Source organism: Pristiophorus japonicus, chromosome 11 (genome assembly GCF_044704955.1).
Source record: "Pristiophorus japonicus isolate sPriJap1 chromosome 11, sPriJap1.hap1, whole genome shotgun sequence".
Classification (NCBI taxonomy): domain Eukaryota; kingdom Metazoa; phylum Chordata; class Chondrichthyes; family Pristiophoridae; genus Pristiophorus; species Pristiophorus japonicus.
The window spans coordinates 34,739,794-34,758,267 of record NC_091987.1 but is presented as its reverse complement, the minus strand read 5'-3'; the positions used below and the strand labels follow the sequence as shown (position 1 = coordinate 34,758,267).

Sequence of the window (18,474 nt, the reverse complement as noted above, 5' to 3'; positions counted from 1 at the left end):
CACTTATTACCTATCCCTAGTTGCTCTGAGAAGATGGTGGTGGGGATTCTTCTTGAACTCTCATGATGGTGCTCTCGTATATTGACTGAGCGACAATGAAAAAATGGAAATATATACCTAAATCAGGATAGTGTTTGACTTGGAGGCAGAGGGTGCATGCGAGTGAGGCGCATCCTGCGGGCAGTACATGGTACATCAGTCATTGAAAGTTGGCATGCAGGTTCAGCAGGCGGTGAAGAAGGCAAATGGTATGTTGGCCTTCATAGTTAGGGGATTTGAGTATAGGAGCAGGGAGGTCTTACTGCAGTTGTACAGGGCCTTAGTGAGGCCTCACCTGGAATATTGTGTTCAGTTTTGGTCTCCTAATCTGAGGAAGGACGTTCTTGCTATTGAGGGAGTGCAGCGAAAGTTCACCAGACTGATTCCTGGGATGGCAGGACTGACATATGAGGAGAGACTAGATCGACTGGGTCTGTATTCACTTGAGTTTAGAAGGATGAGAGGGGATCTCATAGAAACATAGAAACATAGAAACATAGAAAATAGGTGCAGGAGCAGGCCATTCAGCCCTTCTAGCCTGCACCGCCATTCAATGAGTTCATGGCTGAACATGAAACTTCAGTACCCCCTTCCTGCTTTCTCGCCATACCCCTTGATCCCCCGAGTAGTAAGGACTTCATCTAACTCCCTTTTGAATATATTTAGTGAATTGGCCTCAACTACTTTCTGTGGTAGAGAATTCCACAGGTTCACCACTCTCTGGGTGAAGAAGTTTCTCCTCATCTCGGTCCTAAATGGCTTACCCCTTATCCTTAGACTGTGACCCTTGGTTCTGGACTTCCCCAACATTGGGAACATTCTTCCTGCATCCAACCTGTCCAAACCCGTCAGAATTTTAAACGTTTCTATGAGGTCCCCTCTCACTCTTCTGAACTCCAGTGAATACAAACCCAGTTGATCCAGTCTTTCTTGATAGGTCAGTCCCACCATCCCGGGAATCAGTCTAGTGAATCTTCGCTGCACTCCCTCAATAGCAAGAACGTCCTTCCTCAAGTTAGGAGACCAAAACTGTACACAATACTCCAGGTGTGGCCTCACCAAGGCCCTATACAACTGTAGCAACACCTCCCTGCCCCTGTACTCAAATCGCCTCGCTATGAAGGCCAACATGCCATTTGCTTTCTTAACCGCCTGCTGTACCTGCATGCCAACATTCAATGACTGATGTACCATGACACCCAGGTCTCGTTGCACCTTCCCCCTTCCTAATCTGTCACCATTCAGATAATAGTCTGTCTCTCTGTTTTTACCACCAAAGTGGATAACCTTACATTTATCCACATTATACTTCATCTGCCACGCATTTGCCCACTCACCTAACCTATCCAAGTCACTCTGCAGCCTCATAGCATCCTCCTCGCAGCTCACACTGCCACCCAACTTAGTGTCATCCGCAAATTTGGAGATACTACATTTAATTCCCTCGTCTAAATCATTAATGTACAATGTAAACAGCTGGGGCCCCAGCACAGAACCTTGCGGTACCCCACTAGTCACTGCCTGCCATTCTGAAAAGTACCCATTTACTCCTACTCTTTGCTTCCTGTCTGACAACCAGTTCTTAATCCACGTCAGCACACTACCCCCAATCCCATGTGCTTTAACTTTGCACATTAATCTCCTGTGTGGGACCTTGTCGAAAGCCTTCTGTAAGTCCAAATATACCACATCAACTTGCTCTCCTTTGTCCACTTTACTGGAAACATCCTCAAAAAATTCCAGAAGATTTGTCAAGCATGATCTCCCTTCCACAAATCCATGCTGACTTGGACCTATCATGTCACCATTTTCCAAATGCGCTGCTATGACATCCTTAATAATTGATTCCATCATTTTACCCACTACTGAGGTCAGGCTGACCGGTCTATAATTCCCTGCTTTCTCTCTCCCTCCTTTTTTAAAAAGTGGGGTTACATTGGCTACCCTCCACTCGATAGGAACTGATCCAGAGTCAATGGAATGTTGGAAAATGACTGTCAATGCATCCGCTATTTCCAAGGCCACCTCCTTAAGTACTCTGGGATGCAGTCCATCAGGCCCTGGGGATTTATCGGCCTTCAATCCCATCAATTTCCCCAACACAATTTCCCGACTAATAAAGATTTCCCTCAGTTCCTCCTCCTTACTAGACCCTCTGACCCCTTTTATATCCGGAAGGTTGTTTGTGTCTTCCTTAGTGAATACTGAACCAAAGTACTTGTTCAATTGGTCTGCCATTTCTTTGTTCCCCGTTATGACTTCCCCTGATTCTGACTGCAGGGGACCTACATTTGTCTTTACTAACCTTTTTCTCTTTACATACCTATAGAAACTTTTGCAATCCGCCTTAATGTTCCCTGCAAGCTTCTTCTCGTACTCCATTTTCCCTGCCCTAATCAAACCCTTTGTCCTCCTCTGCTGAGTTCTAAATTTCTCCCAGTCCCCAGGTTCCCTGCTATTTCTGGCCAATTTGTATGCCACTTCCTTGGCTTTAATGCTATCCCTGATTTCCCTTGATAGCCACGGTTGAGCCACCTTCCCTTTTTTATTTTTACGCCAGACAGGAATGTACAATTGTTGTAATTCATCCATGCGGTCTCTAAATGTCTGCCATTGCCCATCCACAGTCAACCCCTTAAGTATCATTCGCCTATCTATCTTAGCCAATTCATGTCTCATACCTTCAAAGTTACCCTTCTTTAAGTTCTGGACCATGGTCTCTGAATTAACTGTTTCATTCTCCATCCTAATGCAGAATTCCACCATATTATGGTCACTCTTCCCCAAGGGGCCTCGCACAATGAGATTGTTAATTAATCCTCTCTCATTACACAACACCCAGTCCAAGATGGCCTCCCCCCTAGTTGGTTCCTCGACATATTGGTCTAGAAAACCATCCCTTATGCACTCCAGGAAATCCTCCTCCACCGTATTGCTTCCAGTTTGGCTAGCCCAATCTATGTGCATATTAAAGTCACCCATTATAACTGCTGCACCTTTATTGCATGCACTCCTAATTTCCTGTTTGATGCCCTCCCCAACATCACTACTACTGTTTGGAGGTCTGTACACAACTCCCACTAACGTTTTTTGCCCTTTAGTGTTCTGCAGCTCTACCCATATAGATTCCACATCATCCAAGCTAATGTCTTTCCTAACTATTGCATTAATCTCCTCTTTAACCAGCAATGCTATCCCACCTCCTTTTCCTTTTTTTCTATCCTTCCTGAATGTTGAATACCCCTGGATGTTGAGCTCCCAGCCCTGATCATCCTGGAGCCACGTCTCCGTAATCCCAATCACATCATATTTGTTAATATCTATTTGCACACTTAATTCATCCACCTTATTGCGGATACTCCTTGCATTAAGACACAAAGCCTTCAGGCTTGCTTTTTTAACACTCTTTGTCCTTTTAGAATTTTGCTGTACAGTGGCCCTTATTGTTCTTTGCCTTGGGTTTCTCTGCCCTCCACTTTTCCTCATCTCCTTTCTGTCTTTTGCTTTTGCCTCATTTTTGTCTCCCTCTGTCTCCCTGCATAGGTTCCCATCCCCCTGCAATATTAGTTTAACTCCTCCCCAACAGCACTAGCAAACACTCCCCCTAGGACATTGGTTCCGGTCCTGGCCAGGTGCAGACCGTCCGGTTTGTACTGGTCCCACCTCCCCCAGAACTGGTTCCAATGCCCCAGGAATTTGAATCCCTCCCTGCTGCACCACTGCTCAAGCCACGTATTCATCTGCGCTATCCTGCGATTCCTACTCAGACTAGCACGTGGCACTGGTAGCAATCCCGAGATTACTACTTTTGAGGTCCTACTTTTTAATTTAGCTCCTAGCTCCTTAAATTCTTTTCGTAGGACCTCATCCCTTTTTTTACCTATGTCGTTGGTACCAATGTGCACCACGACAACTGGCTGTTCTCCCTCCCATTTCAGAATGTCCTGCACCCGCTCCGAGACATCCTTGACCCTTGCACCAGGGAGGCAACATACCATCCTGAAGTCTCGGTTGCGGCCGCAGAAACGCCTATCTATTCCCCTCACCATCGAATCCCCTATCACTATCGCACTCCCAATCTTTTTCCTGCCCTTCTGTGCAGCAGAGCCAGCCACAGTGCCATGAACTTGGCTGCTGCTGCCCTCCCCTGATGAGTCATCCCCCCCAACAGTACTCAAAGCAGTGTATCTGTTTTGCAGGGGGATGACCACAGGGGACCCCTGCACTATCTTTCTTGCACTACTCTTCCTGCTGGTCTTCCATTCCCTATCTGGCTGTGGACCCTTCTCCTGCGGCAAGACCAACTCACTACACGTGATACTCACGTCATTCTCAGCATCGTGGATGCTCCAGAGTGAATCCACCCTCAGCTCCAATTCCGCAACGCGGACCATCAAGAGCTCGAGGCGGATACACTTCCCACACACGTAGCGCCCAGGGACACCGGAAGTGTCCCCGAGTTCCCACATGGTACAGGAGGAGCATATCACGTGACCGAGCTCTCCTGCCATGTCTTAACCCTTAGATACACTTAAATTGGTAGTAACAATGCTAAAGTTCACTTACTGATATAAAAAATAAAAAGAAAAGCTACTCACCAATCACCAGCCAATCACTTACCCCATTGGCTGTGACGTCACTTTTTGATTCCCTTCTACTTCTATTTTGCTTTCACTCCCGCTGTAGCTGCACCGGTACGTCTTTTATAGGTCGCTCTCCTCTCACCAACTGCTGCTGGCTCTCGATCTCCCGCTGGGCCTTTTATAGGTCGCTCTCCTCTCACCAACTGCCGCTGGCTCTCGATCTCCCGCTGGGCCTTTTATAGGTCGCTCTCCTCTCACCAACTGCCGCTGGCTCTCGATCTCCCGCTGGGCTTTTGATAGGTCGCTCTCCTCTCACCAACTGCCGCTGGCTCTCGATCTCCCGCTGGGCTTTTGATAGGTTGCTCCCCTCTCACCAACTGCCGCTGGCTCTCGATCTCCCGCTGGGCTTTTGATAGGTCGCTCCCCTCTCACCAACTGCCGCTGGCTCTCGATCTCCCGCTGGGCTTTTGATAGGTCGCTCCCCTCTCACCAACTGCCGCTGGCTCTCGATCTACCGCTGGGCTTTTGATAGGTCGCTCCCCTCTCACCAACTGCCGCTGGCTCTCGATCTACCGCTGGGCTTTTGATAGGTCGCTCCCCTCTCACCAACTGCCGCTGGCTCTCGATCTCCCGCTGGGCTTTTGATAGGTCGCTCCCCTCTCACCAACTGCCGCTGGCTCTCGATCTCCCGCTGGGCTTTTGATAGGTCGCTCCCCTCTCACCAACTGCCGCTGGCTCTCGATCTCCCGCTGGGCTTTTGATAGGTCGCTCCCCTCTCACCAACTGCCGCTGGCTCTCGATCTCCCGCTGGGCCTTTTATAGGCTGCTCCCCTCTCACCAACTGCCGCTGGCTCTCGATCTCCCGCTCAGAGAGTTGTGAACCTGTGGAATTCTCTACCGCAGAGAGTTGTTGATGCCAGTTCGTTAGATATATTCAAGAGGGAGTTAGATGGCCCTTATGGCTAAAGGGATCAAGGGGTATGGAGAGAAAGGGATACTGAGGTGAATGATCAGCCATGATCTTATTGAATGGTGGTGCAGGCTCGAAGGGCTGAATGGCCTACTCCTGCACCTATTTTCTATGTTTCTATGTTTCTCTGTTTCTCATCCATTATGGAGAAGTCTGAATTCAATTTTAAAACAATTGTTGGCATTATTAATTATTGCAAGATATTTATAGAGTCCAGTATAGATCCATAATAGTCTGGTCTGTTTTACATTTTGTGGTTGATAGGATTAGGCACACTGGTACAGTGAGAACAAAGTAAATTTGGACTTTGAGGCTGGATCTACAGTGGATCTTTCTGTAAAGCCATTGGTTAATTCAAAGATGCAGCATTCCCTCATGTATCCTGCATTCTTTCAATTTCATGTAAATTGTCACTGGACTCAATGTCTGGCCAATCTTCTACCAGTATAGAAACATAGAAAATAGGTGCAGGAGTGGGCCATTCGGCCCCTTGAGCCTACACCATCATTCAATAAGATCATAGCTGATCATTCACCTCAATACCCCTTTCCTGCTTTATCTCCATACCCCTTGATCCCTTTAGCCGTAAGGGCCATATCTAACTCACTCTTAAATATAGCCAATGAACTGGCATCAAAACTCTCTGCAGTAGGGAATTCCACAGCTTAACAAATCTCTGAGTGAAGAAGTTTCTCCTCATCACAGTCCTAAATGGCTTACCCCTTATCCTAAGACTGTGTCCCCTGGTTCTGGACTTCCCCAACATCGAGAGCATTCTTCCTGCATCTAACCTGTCCAATCCCATCAGAATTGTATATGTTAAAGGGATCAAGGGGTATGGAGAGAAAGCAGGAAAGGGGTACTGAGGTGAATGATCAGCCATGATCTTATTGAATGATGGTGTAGGCTCAAGGGGCCGAATGGCCTACTCCTGCACCTATTTTCTATGTTTCTATGTTTCTATACTGGTAGAAGATTGGCCAGACATTGAGTCCAGTGACAATTTACATGAAATTGAAAGAATGCAGGATACATGAGGGAATGCTGCATCTTTGAATTAACCAATGGCTTTACAGGAAGATCCACTGTAGATCCAGCCTCAAAGTCCAAATTTACTTTGTTCTCACTGTACCAGTGTGCCTAATCCTATCAACCACAAAATGTAAAACAGACCAGACTATTATGGATCTATACTGGACTCTATAAATATCTTGCAATAATTAATAATGCCAACAATTGTTTTAAAATTGAATTCAGACTTCTCCATAATAGATGAGAAACAGAGAAACATAGAAACATAGAAAATAGGTGCAGGAGTAGGCCATTCAGCCCTTCGAGCCTGCACCACCATTCAATAAGATCATGGCTGATCATTCACCTCAGTATCCCTTTCTCTCCATACCCCTTGATCCCTTTAGCCATAAGGGCCATCTAACTCCCTCTTGAATATATCTAACGAACTGGCATCAACAACTCTCTGCGGTAGAGAATTCCACAGGTTCACAACTCTCTGAGTGAAGAAGTTCCTCCTCATCTCGGTACTAAATGGCTTATCCCTTATCCTTAGACTGTGACCCCTGGTTCTGGACTTCCCCAACATCGGGAACATTCTTCCTGCATCTAACCTGTCCAGTCCTGTCAGAATTTTATATGTTTCTCTGAGATCCCCTCTCATCCTTCTAAACTCCAGTGAATACAGGCCCAGTTGATCCAGTCTCTCCTCATACGTCAGTCCTGCCATCCCAGGAATCAGTCTGGTGAACCTTCGCTGCACTCCCTCAATAACCAGAACGTCCTTCCTCAGATTAGGAAACCAAAACTGAACATAATATTCCAGGTGAGGCCTCACCAAGGCCCTGTACAACTCTGCAGTAAGACCTCCCTGCTCCTATACTCAAATCCCCTAGCTATGAAGGCCAACATACCATTTGCCTTCTTCACCGCCTGCTGAACCTGCATGCCAACTTTCAATGACTGATGTACCATGACACCCAGGTCTCATTGCACCTCCCCTTTTTCTAATCTGCCACCATTCAGATAATATTCTGCCTTCCTGTTTTTGCCACCAAAGTGGATAACCTCACATTTATCCACATTATACTGCATCTGCCATGCATTTTCCCACTCACCTAACCTGTCCAAGTCACCCTGCAGCCTCTTAGCATCCTCATCACAGTTCACACCACCACCCAGCTTAGTGTCATCTGAAAACTGGAGATATTACACTCAATTCCTTCATCTAAATCATTGATGTATATTGTAAATAGCTGGGGTCCCAGCACTGAGCCCTGCGGCACCCCACTAGTCATTGCCTGCCATTCTGAAAAGGACCCGTTTATCCCTACTCTCTGCTTCCTGTCTGCCAACCAATTCTCTATTCACATCAATACATTACCCCCAATACCATGTGCTTTAATTTGCACAACAATTTCTTGTGTGGAACCTTGTCAAAAGTTTTTTGAAAGTCCAAAAACACCACATCCACTGGTTCTCCCTTGTCTACTCTACTAGTTAAATCCTCAAAAAATTCTAGAAGATTTGTCAAGCATGATTTCACTTTCATACATCCATGTTGACTGGGACCGATTCTGTCACTGCTTTCCAAATGCGCTGATATTTCATCTTTAATAACTGATTCCAATATTTTCCCCACTACTGATGTCAGGCTAACCGGTCTATAATTCCCCGTTTTCTCTCTCCCTCCTTTTTTAGAAAGTGATGTTGCATTAGCTACCCTCCAGTCCATAGGAACTGATCAAGAGTCAATAGATTGTTGGAAAATGATCACCTATGCATCCACTACTTCTAGGGTCACTTCCTTAAGTACTCTGGGACGCAGACTATCAGGCCCCGGGGATTTATCGGCCTTCAATCCCATCAATTTCCCCAAAACAATTTCCTGATTAATAAGGATTTCCTTCAGTTCTTCCTTCTCGCTAGATCCTCTGCCCCTAGTATTTCCGGAAGGTTATTCATGTCTTCCTTCGTGAAGACAAAACCAAAGTATTTGTTCAATTGGTCTGCCATTTCTCTGTTCCCCATTATAAATTCACCTGATTCTGACTGCAAGGAATCTACGTTTGTCTTCACTAATCTCTTTCTCTTCACATATTTATCAAAGCTTTTGCAGTCAGTTTTTATGTTCCCTGCAAGCTTACTTTCATACTCTATTTCCCCCCGCCGAATTAAACCCTTTGTCCTCCTCTGCTGAATTCTAAATTTCTCCCAATCCTCAGGTTTGCTGTTTTTTCCGTCTAATTTATATGGCTCTTCCTTGGATTTAACACTATCCCTAATTTCCCTTGTTAGCCACGGTTGAGCCACCTTCCCCATTTTATTTTTACTCCAGACAGCGATGTATAATTGTTGAAGTACATCCATGTGATATTTAAATGTCTACCATTGTCTGTTCACCATCAACCCTTTAAGTATCATTCGCCAGTCTATTCTAGCCAATTCACGCCTCATACCATCGAAGTTACCTTTCCTTAAATCCAGGACCCTAGTCTCTGAATTAACTGTGTCACTTTCCATCTTAATAAAGAATTCTACCATATTATGATCACTCTTCGCACAACACGATTTCTAATTAGTCCTTTCTCATTACACATCACCCAGTCTAGGATGGCCAGCCCTCTAGTTGGTTCCTCGACATATTGGTCTAGAAAACCATCCCTAATACACTCCAGGAATTCCTCCTCCACCGTATTGCTACCAATTTGGTTATCCCAATCTATATGTAGATTAAAGTCGCCCATGATAACTGCTGTACCTTTATTGCACGCGTTCCTAATTTCTTGTTTGAGAGTAAGCTCATGAGAGTAAGTGCAAGGGTGATAATAGTTTGCACAGCCCTGAAAATCAAAGTTGTTTTTGGAGTTTCTGGGTCCTAAAATCCAGGCAACTCACCGGACTGGCAAACAAATTGGAGCATAGGGTGGTTGTGCTGATTTTCTGTTCCAATAATGAAGCGCTCAAATTTCCAAGTGCAATTTGGCCCTTTCCACGATGTGCCTGCCAGGTTCCCAGGCATCTAATCTGAATATAGTATAGTGAGGACCAATGTTCCCTCTAATTTTTTTGGGCTGCGTGGTCCATTCAAAAATCCACACATGCGCGGTTTTTGCATTTAAATTGCGGTGAGCTGGCTGCGCGAGAACTCCAGAATGCTGCGTGGTTGTGAAGGGAACATTCCTGCCTTCACAACCGCGCACATACAGAGGCTGAACTCCAGGACATAGTTAACGTATTTACTGAGGCATACATTAAACATCCGTAAGACAAAGGTCCTCCACTAGCCTGTCCTCGCCGCACAGCACTGCCCCCCAGTCATCAAGATCCACAGCCCGGCCCTGGACAACGTGGACCATTTCACATACCTCGGGAGCCTCTTATCAACAAGAGCAGACATTGACAACGAGATTCAACACCGCCTCCAGTGCCCCAGTGCGGCCTTTGGCCACCTGAGGAAAAGAGTGTTCAAAGACCAAGCCCTCAAATCTGCCTCCAAGCTCATGGTCTACAGGGCTGTAGTAATACCTACCCTCATGTATGGCTCAGAGACATGGACCATGTATAGTAGACACCTCAAGTCGCTGGAGAAATACCGCCAACGATGTGTCCGCAAGATCCTACAAATCTCCTGGGAGGACAGACGCACCAACATTAGCGTCCTCGATCAGGTGAACATCCCCAGCAGTGAAGCACTGACCACACTTGATCAGCTCCACTGGGCAGGCCACACTGTCCGCATGCCAGACACAAGTCTCCCAAAGCATGCGTTCTACTCGGAACTCCTTCACGGCAAACGAGCCAAAGGTGGGCAGAGGAAACATTACAAGGAAACCCTCAAAGCCTCCCTGATAAAGTGCAACATCCCCACTGACTCCTGGGAGTCCCTGGCTAAAGACCGCCCTAAGTGGAGGAAGTGCTTCTGGGAGGGCGCTGAGTACCTCGAGTCTCATCGCCGAGAGCATGCAGAAATCAAGCGCAGGCAGCGGAAAGAGCGTGCGGCAAACCTGTCCCACCCTCCCTTAAACCCAACGACTATCTGTCCCACCTATGACAGGGTCTGTGGTTCTCGTATTGGACTGTTCAGCCACCTAAGGACTCATTTTAAGAGTGGAAGCAAGTCTTCCTCGATTCCGAGAGACTGCCTATGATAATGGTGAGGATTAGTAGCACTGCAGCCCGAATTACCGAGTTTTGCTCTTGCAATGCACAAGTGGTAAGTTACAGAGAAATACAAAACACAGCTATTGCCAGGATAACTAAGACTGGCAGAAGTCAGGTACCTGGCTCAAACAAGAGGAGGAATGCGCACTTTATATTCCTGGCAACAATGTATTCAAGAAAGATAGGGAAGGAAAAAAAGGAGGGAAGTGAGAGGTGGCAGTATTGATCAAATAAACTGTTACAGCACTAGCAAGGGATGGTGTACTTGAGGGTTCAAAGACAGAATATATTTGATTAGAATTAAGGAACAATGGAAGAGCTATAACGCTGCTGGGTATAAACGGCAAAGAGGTAGAGGAATTCCTGAAATGTGTACAAGACAACTTTCTTGATCAGTATGTTTGCAGCCTAATGAGGAAAGAAGCAGTGCTGGATCAATTCTGGGGAATGAATTGGGGCATATGGAGAGGGTTTCAGTGGAAGAGCATTTGGGAAATAGTGATCACAATATCATTAGGTTTAGGTAACTATGGAAAAGTACAAAGAAAAATCAAATGTGAAAATATTCAACTGGAGGAGGACTAATTTCAGTGAGTTGAAAAGGGATCTGGCCCAGGTGGACTGGAATCAAAGATTGATAGGTAAAACAGTAAATGAGCAATGGGAGGCCTTCAAAGAGGAGGTCGTTTGGGTACAGACTAGACACATTCTCACAAGGGAGAAACAAAGGGCAGCAAGACTTGGACAACATTTGGCAAGTAATATTTGCGCCACACAAGTGCCAGGCAATGATCATCTCCAACAGGAGAATGTCTAACCACCGCCCCTTGACATTCAATAGCATTACCATTGTCAAATCATCCACCATCAACATCCTGGGGGTTACCATAGACCAGCCACTGTGGCTACAAGAGCAGGTCAGAGGCTCGTTATTCTGCGGCGAGTGACTTACCTCCTGACTCCCCAGAGCTTTTCCACCATCTACATGGCACAAATCAGGAGTGTGATGGAATATTCTCCACTTGCATGGATGAGTGCAGCTCTAACAACACTCAAGAAGCTCAACACCATTCAGAACAAAGCCATTGGCACTCTATCCAATATCTTAAACATTCACTATCTCCACGACTGGCGCACACTGGCTGCAGTTTGTACCATCTACAAGATGCACTGCAACAACTCGCCAAGACAACACCTCCCAAACCCGCAATCTTTACCACCTAGAAGGACAAGAGCAGCAGATGCAGGGGAACACCATCACCTACAATTTGCCCTCCAAGTCACACAATATTCTGACTTGGAAATATATCACCATTCCTTCATCGTCGCTGGGTCAAAATCCTGGAATTCCCTACCTAATAGCACTGTGGAAGTACCTTCACCACACGGACTGCAGCGGTGCAAGAAGGCGGCTCACCACCACCTCCTTAAGGGCAATTAGGGATGGGCAATAAATGCTCGCCTTGCTAGTGACACCCACATCTGTAGAATGACATAAAAGCACCCACAGACACGGTCCTCTGCCCGCATAGCGTGCATAGAATTTTGGTTGATTCAGCTCTACAATGCAACTCGAGACTCATTGGCATAAATCTGATGAAACTTGTTATTGGAATTTTGGCCCTAATTTGTTTATTGTAGTTTTCCTCGGTGGAGAAATTCAAGAGCGCCCCATGTGGAGTGCTATCTTTTAAAAATTGAAAGAATTTGCGCCAGGCACTAATGATTTTCAACTTTTTAAAAAAATCGGTGTTTGTGCTCCAGGAAGGAAGGGGAGCGCTAAATCAAGCGCTTCCCTTCCTTCCTAGAGCACAACAGAACACAGGCGAGGCGGTAGTTGTGCAGCGCTCAGTCGGTAGCGCCCTGCTATCATCCCCGGAGGCGATAATAGGAGGTGCTAAGGAGGCCAATTTCTAGGCCCGAATGTCTCTTTCGTTGAGTCCAGTGCACCATACAAATTAAGTGACATATACTAGGGTTTCAAAGTAATATATTCTAAGCTGTACATATCTTTCTTCAAACATGAATGCAAAAAATTACGCAAACCGGCGCAGCCAGGTCCGGCCTCGTGGTTGCCGGATTTGAGCCGTCGGATGAAATGCTCCAAAATCTGGGAATTCACGAAAGTCGGCCCAAGGATTTCTGAATTCGGGACGTCGGATTGTCTCCGAAATCCAGAAATACCTGAAACTCGACCCAAGAGTTTCCGGATTCAGGATGTCGGATTGTCTCCAAAATCCGGAAATACCCAAAAATCGTCCACGAGGTTTCCGGATTCGGGATGTCAGATTTTCTTCTCCGAAATCCGGAAATACCCAAAAGTCGGCCCAAAATATATTCAGAGATTTAGAATCCACCGCCCTCTGGGGCAGAGAATTCCAAAGATTCCCTACCCCCTGAGTGAAGAAATTCCTCCTCATCTCTGTCGTAAATGGCCTTCCCCTTATCCTGAGACTGTGACCCCTGGTTCTAGACACTCTAACCAGGGGAAAAAACCTCTCAGCATCTACCCTGTAAATCCCCTTTAGTTCACCTGCACAGAGTGGAAAGAGATTCCCTGTTGTATCCCACCCGCTGACATTGTGACTATAGGCATTCGATTCCACTCATTTTCTTTAAACCTCTTTTTAAAGAAAAGAAAGACTTGCATTTATATAGCACTTTTCACGACCACCAGACTTCCCAAAGTACTTTTGGAGTGTAATCACTGTTGTAATGTAGGAAATGCAGCAGCCAATTTGTGCACAGCAAGCTCCCGCAACAACATAGATAGAAGATTAAACGTAAGAGAGCAGGAGAAACATTTTACACAGGATTGTGAGGTTGTGAAATGCACTACTGGGTTGAAGGGGAGATCATGTCAACATTTAAGAATAGGTTGGGTAGGTAGTTGAAAGAAATGGGAATCAAGGGATATGGAAACAGGATTTTGCTGTAGAAATAACAGTGTGACTAACAGTGCTCACCGTTATTAAAGTGTAAATTACTAGGCAACTGCGAGCGATCGCACATGCGCAGTTAAACATGGAAATCAGGAAGTTGTTGCCTTAGTCCTCCAGAAGCTTTGCTATACCAGTATCTTGCCGAGAGACTCAGCATTGAAATACATGAAATGGCGTGAAGTTGATGTACTTGGGTGCTAGATACTCATAAAACTTGCCAGAAAAATGTAGGGCTTGTCCACTCAAGTGTAAGTAAATTATTAACGGCATGGCAAGTCTTAGTTACTGCCAAACAACCTTTCTGGCACTGAAAATATTTTTGTACAAATGTGGAGTCTCAGTCCTATTGTAATTATTGTTGCAGATTTTAAAAAATTTTAAAAATAATTTTTTAAACTTTTTCTTTCTGTCTCTTTTATCTCTCTCTTAATCCCATCTTTTTTTCCCTTTCATTTTTTTTACTGATTTGACATTGAATTCAATATTCTAACTGACACTTCCTGGTTTAGACTGTGCTCCTCATTAACGATTTACTTTTTGTGGTTCATTAGGGACATTGACCTTTTCGAGTACGTCAAGTAATTGGAAATGATTACAATACCTTGTCTGGCTTGTAAGCCTAAAGCAAACAACAGCCTCCTTATTCAGTCCTGCTGCTTCAATATTGATGACGTCGTCTACCTGTGGTTCGGTGGCAATCAGCAGTAATGGGAATTTCCAGATTCCACCAGTAACGGACTGCACTTTTAGCATTGCTGGATGGCTAAATTAATACAATGAAATGGTTAAGCATGCGATTATATGAAATGCAATCATCTTCTAAATGTTATGAAGCTTTAGCACTTTTAATGTTTTTGATTTTGAAAAACATTTACTTGAGCAAAGAAAGCCACTCAACTGCAACACAAATAAACAATGTTTCGTGGACATATATAATGGTGATTTGGCACTGATCCGCTTCCTCAATCTAATAGTAACATCATTGTCAGGGGGGCCATTATTGTAACAAATGATTTGATTAATTTTTTAGACACATCAAACCAACACCAAAAATGGTCAGTTAATCAAAACAAGGGCTGAGTTTGCCTGCAATCGCATTCCACTGATTTGAATTGCTTCCTGAAACCATGTCGAATTTAATCTCAGATACGGATATGATGCAGAGAGAGGTTGCAAAGAATTCATAAAACAAGACAGAAATGGCAGAATCAATGGCCTTAAAGTGAAGTGTATCTGACTGCTAATTTGATTAATTCCAAGGAGTAATCAAATATACAAGTTTGCAGTGACTGATTCTCTTAAAGAGCGAGAAAGGTTTTTCGTTTGTAAATGTGAGCAAAAGGCATTTTTGTTTGGTTGCCTTTGCACAAATAAAATAATTGAAAAAAAATCATTGATACAGATGGTTTCAATCAGCACAGAGCTGCAGGAGAGTTCCGTTATAATGATGCAACATCTTTAGCTACCACATTCTGGTTGTGATGAAACACAGTGTGCAATGTAAGAAAATCTGTGAGCAATATTAATTTCACTGTGTGATTGGGCCAAAAATTCCACATCAACTTTTCACGCTGATGGTTGATTTTCAAAGATTTTTTGCAGAATTTAGAAGATTGCCCAGAAATTTCCGTGAATGAATACTTGAATTATTTCTCACCAGAATGATGCTGGAGTATGTGAATATATTTTCGAATCACACTACTTCAGAGTTTAACAGCAAAAGCAAGGGCAGAAGTACATTTTATCTATGAAGTACTCCCCCATCTGTATTATTCAAAAATCAACTGAATAAAATGTCTTCCACATTTAGGAGAGATTGGGTCAGTCTTGACTTTTGGGTAGTTCGTCAGATGTAGGAAATCAATATCAGGCTTCCCCAACAATAGCCAGCATCGAGGTAATTGCGGCGGGGTGGGGGAGGGGGATGGGTGCTGGTGGAGTAAGTTGTGATTGCAGAGAGGGCAGTCTCAGGGTGACTGTGGCCCAGATTATTTTTGTGGAAAGTGCTCCTATGGGCCCCACAAAAATAATTTTAAACTGACCTTTACTGGGCCTATTCAGCTGTACAGTTTGTGAAAGTGATTAAAGCATGCATGGAGCAACCTAAAATGGCAATCAGGGTCCTAGCATATTAAAAGAGGCCTACTGCTGAAACAGGCATTTTGGGAGCCCAGCGGTAGGCCCTATCAAAATGAAGCCAGCCACATCGTTGGGGCTAATGCGGCGTAAGGACACCAACCCAGTTTGAGGCTGTTACTGTAACATTAATGCAACATTAGGTGCAACAAGTTAACATCACCCACATTTTAGTTTTAATACTATTTTTACCTCTCATGATGGTCTACATTCTGGCTTGCTATTGACATCCTGGCCCATTTTGGTAACATGTATTGCAGCCTTTGAGGCCAATGTGGCAGCAGCTCAGCCAGGAAATTCTGGTACCAGCTAACTGCCATGTGTATTAACCAACTACTGTCTAGGTGAATATCAAAGCTAAGGAAACTATGCATAACTCTATTTGCCTTTGTGTATTTTTTAAAAACTGGTTATCTACTATTTGCTCATAAATGTTGTAATATCAAAGATTACCTTGTGGTGCACATTGTAGCATTCACATACCTGATTGGCTTATATGGTGCAAAAACAATGTTGAAGGTTAGTGTGACAATACCAGTTTCTGTGTCCCATTTCTTTTTCACAAAGCTTATTGCAACTGTAGACTCCATTTGAATTCTGGCCTTCTCTGTCTCATATTGAATTTCATAAAAAAATTCTTCTGCTGTGGTTTGTCCTGCTGTAACAGAGCAAACAGAGAAGACTCTTGTGACATTTCCACATATTTTATAATATAAACATGCCTGGCTCTGACATAAATTTTATATAGAGACAGACACACATGCGTGTGTGCACAAGCATACACAGTAATGATTATTTACTTGATGTGTATCTGCTACATCTGTACTGTACATCAAAATGCTAGTAAGACTAAAGGACCAGAGGACTAAGAAATGACAGGCATATATGAAAGGAAAGGAAACCCATGGTACAGGCACAAGTCTGCAGTGATGGAGCAGCTCAGCAGCTGACCCCCTATTTGATAGCAGCTGAAATGGAAGTATGAGGCGATTGCAAGGACAGCTGGTCTCTGTGCCGCACATCCATTGCTCCATGCACCAGCCTCATTGGTCAGTATTGCATCAGCATACCTTCAAGGAGATGGAGCCAAGTATTAGGCTACAGCTGACTGTCACTATCACTAATGTGCCAGCTCTATGCTGCATGATAGCTGCAGGGGTCCTCACAACAAATGGCATGGTTCTGGATCTGCCCTCTGCTGACCTGGAGCCTGTGAATACCATTCCCCATGGTTATTGCTATGTATGTTTTACAGCACCTTCAGAAGTGATTGGTGGCCTCTTGATAGTTGTGGCCAGAAGGGCAATGTTTCTAAAATTTCCACTACCAGCTGCCCAATTACAGCTGTTATAATAGTCGGCTAGCATTGAAAAATACCAGATTAGGCCTGGAGATTAGGTAGTAAGAATTATTAGTGCACAAACACTAAACTCACTAGAATTTAATTCTTTGTCCCCTATTTTAAGAATTGTTAACTTATAATTAACATTGAAATAACAGTTAAAATAAATGGACTGACACCTTGTTAAAATAATGCTCAAAGGAATTTGATCTGAACTTGTTAATTGTGCATGTGTTAATGCAGTGTATCTGTGCCCTGAAATTTCGGTCTCCCCGGGTCAGTACGGAGTGTGTATGGACCCGGGAAGGTATCACAAAAGCTGGTTTTCCGATCTGTTAAGTTTCTGGCTTGACAGAATGCACGCATCTCGGGGAGAAGAACATTCCCATGGCAGAGATTGCGTTATTTGCCCAGATCTTGCCCTGCGAATGTCCTTAAAACTCTTGCGCCTGGTAAAAGCAAACGCATAGCCTACTTTTACCAGCATAAGATTTTTAAAACATATCAAAAACATATAAAAATAACATTTTAAAATACATATTTATGTTAAAAACCCTGCGCACTCAGGTAATTTTATTTTACACCATAATTAAAACTTTTTTTAAATGTCCGCAAATTTTTTTTTTCAAAAACATTTCTATCAACTTTAATTTCTATAATTTCTATATGTGAGGCGTTTTTAAAATTTTTTTATGTAGTGTTTGTGTGTTTCTCATTCATAGTAATAGGAGTTTCGGACTTAGAGACTCCTATTACTATGAATGAGAAAATACTTTACCGTGATTGGGTGTCCAGGCTCACGTGATTCCTATGGACGTCCCAACGTGAACGCACTCCGTTGCACAAGAAGTCCGGCATCTCTGGTGAGCATTCGACCAAAAGGGAAGTGCGCAACTTTTCACCTATTTTTAGTCGAACCCCCGTGGGAAGAAGAGAGTGGGATTTCAGGGTATGTTCATTGTGGAAATTTCAGTTAAAAATTTTCCCAAGTTTACAGTTCAGATAATCCTTCTTCATCAATTCAATTTAAAAGAACAGGCAGCATTAATACAAATATTATTTTTCCTTTTGTGAGGAAATGCCTGGCCTCAACTTGGCAACTCCCCATGGCAACAAACTTGAAATCCAGAGTTCACTGTGTGGGAAGTCAGAGATATAGACCTACAGTTCAGCAATCTGTGGTACAGCATGTTGGGACTTGGGAGTATTCAGGACATTTATGTTTCATGAAGACACTGCACAGATTGAGGTCCTTGACAAAAAGTCAGTGAGAAATACTGATAAGGA

At 44.2% G+C, this 18,474-nt stretch overlaps 1 protein-coding gene across 5 annotated transcripts in view; it reads right to left on the bottom strand.

The window, feature by feature from the left end:
- LOC139276009 (cilia- and flagella-associated protein 47-like) overlaps positions 1 to 18,474 on the bottom strand; it is a 1,107,008-nt gene that overhangs the window by 50,308 nt on the left and 1,038,226 nt on the right. For all 5 annotated transcript variants that reach the window (XM_070893331.1, XM_070893333.1, XM_070893335.1 and 2 more), the window contains 2 exons: positions 16,329 to 16,503; positions 14,311 to 14,472 (listed from right to left, as the gene is read on the bottom strand). In XM_070893331.1, coding sequence (XP_070749432.1) covers positions 14,311 to 14,472; positions 16,329 to 16,503 — 337 coding nt within the window. The remainder of the gene's footprint in view (positions 1 to 14,310; positions 14,473 to 16,328; positions 16,504 to 18,474) is intronic.